The 11,148-nt window shown below is 42.1% G+C and overlaps 1 protein-coding gene across 2 annotated transcripts; it reads right to left on the minus strand.

Moving 5' to 3' along the window:
* Nucleotides 1-5,040: 5,040 nt before the first annotated feature.
* srsf5a (serine and arginine rich splicing factor 5a) lies at nt 5,041-9,889 on the minus strand. 2 transcript variants are annotated; one of them, XM_024275757.2, is made up of 8 exons: nt 9,735-9,889; nt 8,565-8,695; nt 8,418-8,488; nt 8,165-8,266; nt 7,523-7,592; nt 6,361-6,434; nt 6,187-6,291; nt 5,041-5,824 (listed from the first exon to the last, which is right to left on the minus strand). In XM_024275757.2, the coding sequence occupies exons 2-8, from the start codon at nt 8,688-8,690 to the stop codon at nt 5,560-5,562; spliced, it is 813 nt and encodes a 270-aa protein (XP_024131525.1). In that variant the 5' UTR covers nt 8,691-8,695; nt 9,735-9,889; the 3' UTR covers nt 5,041-5,559. The 2 variants fall into 2 exon arrangements, with proteins under 2 accessions (XP_024131525.1, XP_024131516.1); XM_024275748.2 differs by having other exon boundaries at nt 5,041-5,827; nt 9,735-9,888.
* Between the last annotated feature and the right edge of the window lie 1,259 nt (nt 9,890-11,148).

Below are 11,148 nucleotides of genomic sequence, written 5' to 3' on the forward strand. Positions count from 1 at the left end.
ATAATGGATGGATGGATGGTGGATGGATGATTGATTGATGGATGATGGACGGATGATGGATGGATTTTGGATGGATGGATAATGTATGGATGGATGGATGGATGGATAGATGGATGGATGATGGATTGATGGATGGAGAGATGGATGATGGATGCCTTCTTCCTCCAGTGTTTATCTCCTGCCTTGCATCCTCCTCCTCAGCTCCTCCAGTTGGGGCTTCTCTCCGACCGTGAAGGATGCTGGTCTTAGAGCCAGCAGCTGATCATGAGTGTAAACAGTGCCAGGGTCATCTGGGCGTGGCTGCAGTGGGTCATGAGTAGCCCCAGCACCGCAAAAAGGAGAGAAAGTATCCAAACCTCTGAATCCTGTTGGTTGGATACTTAGCTGGATGAACAAAGAGAGTCTAGAAACAAAACAAGAATGACAGTAGATTAACTTAAGCTTGAAGACACTAGAACAGTTAGAAAAGTTTGTCAAACGAGAGTCGCTGCCACTAGCTAGCGCCTGAGGCAGCACCATCTTAGAACCATGAGGTTTCTGTTTTTGAATCGCCCTTAGTCCTGCCTGACCCCCCAGGAGCTGCACCATCAGTTGAAGGTTTGGACCCACTGGGAGTCCCAACCTTCATCTGATGGTGACTAAATCGCTCCTGGGGGTAAATTCAGACACTCAAACCCCTCCACCACGATAAGGTGGCGATTTAGGGAGGGGAAAAATGTTTTTGACCCAATTGGGAGGGAAAACCGAAGGACTCGGAGGAAACCCACAGGCCGCTCGGCCTCTTTATATTTGGAACGAATCATTTAGTGTGACGGATTTATTTGGGCTCAGATTTAGATTGAGTTTTTCTGGGTAGTCGTCCTGAACCGAAACTATCAGGAACCAAAGAACGGTTCTCCTAACAGGTGGGGGGAACCGAAGCACTCGGAGGAAACCCACGCAGACACGGGTCAGTCAGGACCTATCAATCCAACTAACCAGCGCCGCCCCTTTTTTAAGCCCATTTTGGTGATTCATTTTACACAAGAAGTTCAGAGATTTCAACTGAATCTGAACTCCAAACTCATCTGATCTAAACTACTTTTACACGTCACAATTTCTGAAAACGTCCCGTTTTATCATCTACAGTCTACAATAAACATTTTCATGCTTTAGGATTAGAATTTCTGAGTCACATGAACAGATTGTGCAGAACAGACACTTTTTATCTTTACATAATAGTGAAATTGAATCAAAATTAGGAAAATATTTTTTGATACAAGCTAACTAATATAACAAAAAGAAAAGTGTCACAAAATCAAAATAAACTTCATTTATAAAAAGCTTTTCTACTTTTCTCAGATTGAAGCGCTTTACAATTACAAACAAAGTCATAGAAATTCAAATAAAACTGTAGATATACAGTAAATAGTAAATAAATACATTATAAAAAAGTAAAATCTCCTACAAATAAAACTAAAAAATCTAATTCAAATCTAACTTTAAGTATAAAAAGCACTTCTCATGTTTCTCAGATCGAAGCGCTTTACACTTAAAAACAAAATCACAGAAATTCAAATAAACCGTAGTCAATAAATACATTTAAGGAAGTAAAATGTCCTACATATAAAACTAAAAAATCTAATCCAAATCTAACTCTAAGTATAAAAACACTTCTCATATTTTCTCAGCTTTACAATTCTAAACAAAAACACAACAATTCCGATAAAGTGTGCTGGATCTAATCCCAGCACACAACACACACACTCCTGATGAACTTCTAGAGTCCCTGAGAGAACAGAGAAGTTCTGTCTCTGCTGCGTCTATCTCCAACCTCTTTCACGATCCTTGAGTTTCTTCTGCTCTCGGATCTTTCTAGATTCCTTGGAAACCTTTATTGGTTCTGGTTTTTTTATGATGGGACCTCTGCGTTTCAGACTTGGGGGGTTTCCAGCAGGACTCTGAGGCTTGTTCACTTCAGCTTTTGGTGGTTTGGTGGTTCCAGCGCCTGGAGAAACCTGCTTTGTAGGTCTGGATTCTTTTCCTATCACAGGTATCAGACTTGGTGGGTTTCCAGTGGGACTCTGAGGCTCGTTCAGAACAGTTGTTGGCTGTTGGGTCTTTCCAGCGTCTGGAGAAACCTGCTTTGTAGGTCCTAATCTTTTGGCTAACACGGGTATCAAACTCCGGCGGTTTCCAGCAGGAATCTGAGGCTTGTTCACAGCAGCCGTCTGTCGTTCAAAGAGTTCCAAGTTAACCTCCACCAGTTCCTTTTTCAGGTCGTAGTTCTTCTTTTTCAAATCCTCAACATCTCTGATCACTTGATGGAATTCTTTGAGCAGCGCTTTAGTTTCTGATTTGGACTTTTCAATCTCCCTCTGTTCCTCCAGAAGGACTTCTCTTTCCTGTCTGAGGAGAAGGATTTGACTTTTCTTCTCAGGGATCCGATCAGGAAAGATGAAATCCTGCTGTTGGCTGTAGATCTGAATGACCTCCTGGATGTGTTCGCGTTGGATCTCCAGTTCACATTTTTCTGCCTCCAGGTTGATCAGATCCATCCTCATTGCTGATTCTTGGCTGCGTTTCTTCTTGAGCTCTTCCATTTCTTTCTGGAGAACTTCCTTCTGCTGCTCTAAGGCCTGGATCTGATCTTTGTATTCCTCAGTGGAGACGCCCGGAGTCGTCATCAGAGGAGCTTCCTCTTGTTGGATCTTTAGTTGGAGCTGCAGAAGCTTCTCCTGGAGGACGGAGTTTTGGTCCTGGGCAGCTTTGAGGTGGTCTCCTGCAGAGATGTAGGTGTCTTTGTTGTCTGACAAACAGACAAACTTGTCCAGAAGCGTCTTCAGTTCCTGGACCATTTCCTCATTTTCCTTCTCTAAGACGTTTATCTGATGTTTTTGCTGCAGAGCTTCATCTTGGTCTGCTGAGATGGAATCCTTTTGGAGCTTGTTCTCGTTTACAGGTTTGAACAAACTCCTAAAAACTCCCCTTACGTAGCGGCTGAATCCGCTCAGACCTCTGGAGCGGTCCGGCGTCTGGCTGTTGGGCTCACAGAGTTCTGTGGTGGAGCTGATAGATCTAGAACACAGCATGGCTTGTTTGCTGGTAAAGTTTCTGAAACAGCTTGAAAATCTCTCTTGGGTCTTTGGAGGGTCTTTGGTCTAACCGTAACGGTTGTTTCCGTATGAGATCTTTCGCTCAGATCAAGAGTTTTCTGGCGTTGGAAGATGACGTAATATGACATCATTCTGTGAGATGTTTCTGGAGATGATGTCATTTCATGTCATTCTTCTGTAGCGCTGCTGGAGTTTATGTAATATGACGTCATTCCTCTGAACATCTGAAGCCCTCTGGTGACGTCAGTCTCTGTCGGCCCCTCCCCTTCACGTGACCAGTCGTTGTGGCGTTGTGGTCACGTGTGAATGAGCGGCTGAATCCAGTGACGTCACGTGGCCTGGGCGTTCCCGCCTCCAGCCCCGAATGTTTTTCTGACTCAGACCTGCCCTGTAACATTCACGAGAATGGCAGTGTTGTATTTTCCCAGCTTCAGTGAATGCAGCACACGCACGGCGGTCTGACCAATCAGACAAACGGACACGCGGCGGGTTCGTGAGGAAAAGAAGCGGGAAGCTCTTCTGTTGTGGCGGCTGCAGCGGCGGGAAGACTCTGTCCGAACACCTGGAACAGGTAAAGGCGGGAAATGTTCCCGTGATGTGAACACCTGTGTGACCTGATGACAGGTGTGTTAGCTCCAGCGTTAGCCTAGCATCAGTCAGTCTGTTCCTCCACGACAGAGAAAGTGAGTAGAAAATGTCCAGGATTTGTGTGGAAGCTCTAAGAAGAAGCTGATGTTCTGATCACATTTGTTCTTCAGACATTGGAATCAAATCAGGTTTGATTGGATCCTGAACTTTTCCTAGAAGGAGTTTCAGATCTGCTAGAGGAGTTTTCTGGAGCTGCTGCTCATTCTTCAGGCTGCAGTTTGTCTGTTTTCATGCAGACATTGATGAAGGAGATGATTGTTTGATGAGGATTACATCATCTGATCGGATCATTTGGTTTCCTGGAGATGCTCTCTACCACATAGTTGAAGGACTTGTTCTGTCTCTTTGTATTTCCAGAGATTTACTCCGGAGAATCAAACGTTTGGTTATTTGTGGATTTTATATTTATCATGGACACAAGTGTTTATATGAAGGAATCAAGTCCAAATATCCAGACAGGAGAGAATTAATACTGTTTAACATTTCAGGGTCATTTATTCTGTTTCATCATTCAAACTGTAATATACGGAAAGTTTCTCATTAAATTTAACTTTAATTCTAATCATTCTACAGATTTCTGTTGTTTACTTTTAGTTCACGTCTATTATTATAAATCATTCTGATGTTCTACTTTCTTCACAGAAATAACCTCTTTGGCAAAAACCAAACATATTTTTGTTCTGTAATATCAAATGTGATCATTTTGTCTTCAATAAGATCAAAACTATGTAGAAGATATTCTTCACCTCGTCATGTTGAAGTTTGAAAATAAATCTGCTGTATTGGTCTTTAATCGAGGCGCCACGATGCTGAAGAAACTTCAATGAAAAAGCTTCTTTCACTCCGTCAATCCGCCCAGTCTTTAATGAGGGAGCAGGCTCCGCCCCCAAGGAAACCCCGTGTGCACGTGCCTCCTCAGGAGTAGTTTTGAGTTTTTAGAGACTAAGTATTTTTATAAACAAAACACAATTAGAATGTTAAGTTTTTTTATGCTGATAATTTCTCTCTAGGGGATTAAAATGATTTTAGTCCTTTAGAAACTTTAATCTAATTTTGACTTGTTCTCCTCTGGTGCCCCTAGTGGACATCATCACCAAAGCCTGTGGTTGAGCCTCTTCAGATTAACAAACTGGATTATCTGGTACTTTGAGGACTACATGGTGAAAGCTGCACTTTAGTCTCATCTTCAATAGTAGAACTTTAATTCCTCGTGTCTCATGAGATCATCACGGGATCAACACGGGATCAACACGGGATCAACACAGGATCACCACAGGATCACCACAGGATCAACAGCTTCATTTATGAAACCTTTATTGACTTAACAGCTACAGATTTACTCTTGAACACTCATCTGAAGTTAGAAAAACTAATAAAAAGAACCAAGTGAATCTTTCTTAGTATCAAATTAATAAACATTTACAGACCAGAATATTTCCCAGCATTCCACAGGCTGGAGATGAATAATGTAAATGAAAAGAATCTGCTCAAAAAAAGAAAAAAAAACTAAGACATTTTCTCACAAACCAAAGCTGAAAAATAAATTAGCAGCTGAAAAAAGTGAAGCTGAAAGCAGAAACATCCTCAGCTTCTCAGCAGACGATCCATTGGGCAGCACTGATAAGGGGGCGGGGCAAACCAAACGCTGGCATCATCACATTTACTCTGCAGAGAAACTGAATCACAGGAAGCAGAAACCAAAGCTGAGACATTTTCACCACTGGGGGGGGCTCTTTATAATGGAGGTTGTGTAAAAGGTGACCCCCCCCCCCATAAAAATAATCAGCCCGTCCAGGCCTCTCTCTCTGACAGGATCTTAGTGTTTGCTGTCCGCGGAAGCGGAGCGGGAGCGCGATCGGGACTGGGACCGGGATCGGGAGCGAGACTGTTTGTTCTGGGCTGGGGAGCGCGAGCGGGACCTGGAGCGGGATCTGGACCTGGAGGGGGACCTGGCTGCAGACTTGCCCCCGCCTGACGTCTTCTTGTCTGGGGTGCGGCTGAGGGACCGGGAGCGGCTCCTGGAGCGGCTGCGGCTTCGGGAGCGACTCCTGGAGCGGGAGTAGCTGCGGGAGCGGCTCCTGCTTCTGAGAGGAGGACAGCGGTTAGCGGCAACGCCACCAAGGTCAAAGGTCACATGTAGGGCTGGGTCGGCAAAACTCATTAATCGATTTAAGCTTTACAGATCAATAATCGATCCATAAAAATATACATGGATTTAGCACATGAAGCTGAAGTTTGTTAGCTTGATGCTAACTGTAATGGGATTTTCCATAGGACGACTAATGCTAACGTTTGGCGACCTAAACATACATTCTGACTAAATGAACGTCTTTATATGAATTTTCTAGACTCTTAAGGAAATACTTTTTAAAGAAACCATTCGTGGTCTGAAACAGTTTTTAACCGATACCCGGCCCTAGTCCCGTTAGTGTGAAGAACCGACCTCCTGCTGTCCTCAAAGATCTTCAGTTTGCGCCCATTCAGCTCGGTTCCGTCCAGCTTGGAGATGGCGTTCTTCATGTCACTGCGGGAGGCGAACTCAACCACCCTGCGAACCAGAACCACCGTCAGCGGTGTGACCAGCAGACCTCCTGAAGCTTTGAAGACAGCCGCTCACCCCTCGTTTTTTGTGGGTCTGTGCGCGTCCACAAACGTAACTTCACCTGCTTTTCTCATCAGGTCTTTCAGGTCCTGTTTTGAGAGCAGAAAGTGCGTTTAGAAGCGGACAGAAACCCGGAGTGTCACTGCGCCGTCTCGCACCTGGAAGGAAGGCAGTCAGCACAAACAGAAAGCATGGCATCCCCGATCTGACCTCGACTGTCTGATAAGCCCCCGTGTGAGCGAGGCCGTGTAAACACAGCCTTCTGCACTTAAAGCTTTCAGACATTTTGTCTTTTTTGTCTTTGTGCCAATAAGAAACTGTTTTGTTTTTGTGCCAGATGAGAACAGATTTCAGTGTCAGAGAAAACCGAATTAATACTTTACAAACCAAACCCCCCTCCCACCCTCCCTCCAGTTACCCGTACTTAATCAAAGACTCAGATCAGATCAGCTGTTAACATTGTACTTGTAACCCCTTTACCCCCCGACCCTGAAAACCCCATCACATGAGTTTTATGCTACTTACCGCTCCAAACCCAGCAGACATTAGCATAGAGCCACTTGTCCAAATAGCAAATGGGAACCAATGCAGTGTAAAGCCTCGAGAATAGCCCTCGAGAAACGCCTCGGCCTTCACTCAGCATCCGGCCTCCTCAAGTAAGGAACCACCAGAGAAAGTAGGGGGTGGAGAGTGTGCCCGACTCAACACCGCCCCCCCAGCTCCATCAGCCACAGACAAAGACCCAAATGGGAGTGAAGGGGACCGTGGATTTGAGGGGGTTTACAGCAGTCGCCAGCCCACAGAACCTCCAGACTTCCTAAGGCTACTGAATCCTGCGCTAGACCACTTTCACCCGCTAGGGGGCCCAGCCAAGACTTTAGACCAGCAGCAACTGCGTGTAAGGAGAGGCACCAAATGAAAACTATTGAGTACAACAGCCAGCAGAGGGCGCTACACACTTGTGACACCCACAGAGGGGTGTTTACCTCAGACATAAAGGCAGCTGATACAGCAGCTGTTACAAAAACATTTTAACAGTTTTGGTTAGAATGACCTTCACCAAACACTGCAGACTGTATCATTATTATTATTACTTAATTTAACAATTTTAACTTTATGCTAGATAATTATTCTCATATAAAAATCTGAATTTGGTTAAATATGTTGTTTCTCTTACCTGCCAGCTGATCCGAGAGGACAGATTCTCAACAATGAGTCTGTGTTCTGTCCGCACAGGTGGGCCGTACCTGTAAATCACAGAGCGGAATATGAACAAATAGTATTTTAAAACCATATCTGAGAATTTAAAGTATTACTCCAAACTTCTGGTCTATTTTAAAGTGTTCCTAGTGGTCTTTTCACAATGATTTAGCCATTTTTAGCACAAAAAACAGTCATTTTTTAGGGATAGTTTCTGCAGAGCAGTAGAAGTATGCGTACAATTCCCATCTAATTACACGTCATAAATATCTTTTCCAACATCGTTTTATCGCCTGCTCCTTATTCACAAATTGAACAAAGAAATACTCAAAAGCTCGTTCTGAGCTTCATTTTCTTCAGCTACGTCCTCCATTTTCATCAGAGTGGGTCTTTAAGAACAGCAGGAGGCTGAACTGAAACCAGAGTCCTCTTTTTAGATTAAAAAATAACATGTACTAACCTAATGTTTATTTTTCTCAAAAAGAAAAAAATCAAAGCCTTTCTGTTTTGTTGATTCTAGACTTCTCTTGCTAAAATGCTTTCTACCCTGTAATAGTTGCTGTTCTGACACAAACAATTGTATTTTTTAGTCTCACAGAGCTGTTTGAACCTGATGTACCTGGATCCAGTGTTACGGGACTGTCGATATCCCCCGAAACGTCCCATACCTGGGGGTCCGCCCCCTCTTCCTCTCCTGGAGCGGGCGTGTTCAATAGTAACTCTGACAAAAAGCAGGTAAATACCAGAATGAACTGTTAGTAAATAGCATGATGTCCCTTTGAGGTTTCTGACTTGTTGCACTGTGTTCCCGAGGATCAATAAAGCTTTATCTTATCTTTGGAAAATGATTGAAAGAGGGAACCGAGGATTACCTTTCACTCAACAGCTCTTTGCCATTTAGTTCATAAACTGCATCGTCTGCGTCTCTGTGATCATCAAATTCCTGCGAGGAGTGATAGTCATTTTTAGAAGATCTGAAGAAGAAAGTAAGAAATCTGTGCAGCAGCTTCCATACGAACCACAAAGCCGAATCCGTTCTTCAGGTTGATCTCACGGATTCTTCCGTAACCCTTAAAGAACTTCTCCACGTCTCTCTCTCGGGCCTGAGGGCTCAGGCGCCCGATGAAGACACGGCTTCCACTCATGGTATCTGTTGGGAGGATGGAGGTTAAAGCCTAAAGGAGGCACTCGTTTACATTTACATCTCTTTAGAAGTCATGAAAAATCCTTTCTGATCAACTGATCCATTTTCAAAGCGTTCCCAGTAGTTTTTAAATAATGATTACTGTGTTTCTAGAAAGGCAGTTTTCTAGGACATAGTTTCTACAGAGTGGTGTGCAGGGTAAACCCGTTCCAAATTTCTCATCAACCATCTGTTTACACGCTGTACCGCCATCTTACAGCCCCTCACAACAAATATAGCACCTCCAATCTTACAGTTTTGGTCCAGATTCCAGCTCAGACGAGGAAAACATAGACATGTATTGGATTCATCTGTCTGCAAGTGGGGGAGGGGGCATCCCCTCCCCCACTGTAGCTCCTACGTCACTGCTACAGGCCTGTTCAAACGCCATTTTTGATTCAGATTTACGACGATTTGAAACACAATCTTAAGCTTAATGTTTTAATATCATGAGATTAGAAACACGCCAAGAGCCTCAAATCGTCATTTTAATTAGTGTCTTTTAACATTGAAAAAACGACAAAACACGAAACGTAAATCAAACTTTGACTTCAAATAAAGTATTTAAACGCACAAAGTTCAAGCAATGTATTAAAACTGAAAACGTTTCTAATGTGTTATTACTTTTTAAACGTGTATTTTTACGTGGAAACCGTGGGCACGCGCTCTACATGAACCCGTTTTTTGGGGCCTAGTGGTCGCGTGCCGTCCTTCAGACCTGCCAGTGAAAACCTCTTTAAATCTGTGACGCAATCCTACCAACTACAATCAATACGGTTAAAAAAGGTGACTAAAACTAACCGATGTAAGGAACCATTTCTGTCGACATAAGTAAACTTTATTAGAGTTCTCTTTCCAAATCTATATTTTTGTAGTTTTTCTGCGTCAACGTGTTTCCTCGAGGTCGTTGGTTAGCAGAAGCTTTTTAGCATTAAAACTTCACATAACTTCCAATAAAACGCGGTGATTTCTACATCTACGTCTTATATTTTTTATATTTGCTTACCAATGATTGCTCCGTTGTGGGTGCGTCTTGCTTTTAAGTTGTTTTTAAGCAGCGACTGAAAGTAGGTCAACCTCTGGCTGAGAGAAAATGGCGACTGAAGTGCTGGAGCAGGAACTAGGAAACCCCGTTGCTGTTTTGAGCAGCGGCGAGGTTGCCAGATAATGAACCAGTATAGTAATTCTATCCTCGATTGAAATTATATATATTTGAAAATATAATGTTAGAAAAGAAACTCTAATATATGATCCTAATAAAATATAAACGTTATTCAGGAAACAATCGATATAAAAAAATCAAATCGTGGAAGAATGGAAAAGAAAGTGTTTAACTTATCTGGCAACCCAGATCTGCGCAGATGTATAAATCATGTTGCATTCAAGTTCCTCGGAGTTACTAGCTATATCTTTAAAACTGTCATTAGATGTACTTTTCATTTTGACAAGTCTGTCAATATTGTTTTGCAAAAATTCTATTAATTAAAAAAACATACAAATTCAATTTAAATAAGTAAATGTAGAACGTGTGTTTAGGAACAAGATACACATCACTGCTGTTATATTAAATTTAAAAAACGTAATTATTTATTTTGATTCTATAGTTTAAATAACTGTATTTTTTTGAAAAGGCAGATAAATTTGGGATGAAGGACTAGAGTAACAAACTAAATCGATTGATTCCATTTAAAGCAGAAAAAATAAAAGTAGTTAAAAGTTCGGAGTTTTACGAGCTCGTGAAGGCAGCATTCCTTTCGTACTCTTCTTACTCTGTAAATAGGCCTCCTCTCCTCTGCAGTCCATACTTATCAGTGTCTTTATCCACTCCTGAAGAGGTGGACAGACTTTACGTCAATGACTGAAATGACTACATTTCATTAAAAAAGGGCAGGTTATAAACTTTCAACATTATTCATGTGTTGCCAAATTTAATGAAAGTCAGTAATTTTTCTTCACTTTTGCCACACCCTCAACCTTATGGTAGCTATAAATTATTACTGAGATAAACTACGGGCAGATTTTTAACCAATAAAGTTTAATGTAAATAAAGATTCAATATAAAATAGGTTTTCTTTCAACTAAGTTGTCAAGATCACCCTGGAAAAAGTGTTTTGTTTTGCACAGACATTACATTTTATGTGAGTTTGTCTCGGAGTCAAACTGGCTTTAGGCTGTGGAGTGAATCCAGTCCAACAGGAGCAATTTGGAAAAGTTAAGAGCGCTAAAACTCATTCCTATAAGGTGGTGTCCTTGATAAAAATCAAAGGTTAAGGTCATGTTTCCCCATAATATCTGAAGGTTTAAATACAAACACTTTCTTTCAAGCTCAACATACATTTTTGACTTAAGAAATCCTGCATCATTTTGATAAAACAAACCATAACATTTCTTTATTCAATAAAACAAAGCAAAGACACTGA

This window comes from Oryzias melastigma, linkage group LG22, assembly GCF_002922805.2.
Source record: "Oryzias melastigma strain HK-1 linkage group LG22, ASM292280v2, whole genome shotgun sequence".
NCBI lineage: Eukaryota > Metazoa > Chordata > Actinopteri > Beloniformes > Adrianichthyidae > Oryzias > Oryzias melastigma.

Coding starts and splice junctions, on each gene's coding strand:
- srsf5a (XM_024275748.2), bottom strand. CDS start 8,690: ATGAGTGGAAGCCGTGTCTTCATCGGGCGCCTGAGCCCTCAGGCCCGA. Junction 8,267..8,417: donor AAAGAGCTGTTGAGTGAAAG/GTAATCCTCGGT, acceptor GCTTTTTGTCAG/AGTTACTATTGAACACGCCC. Junction 5,828..6,186: donor ATCTTTGAGGACAGCAGGAG/GTCGGTTCTTCA, acceptor TCCTCCTCTCAG/AAGCAGGAGCCGCTCCCGCA.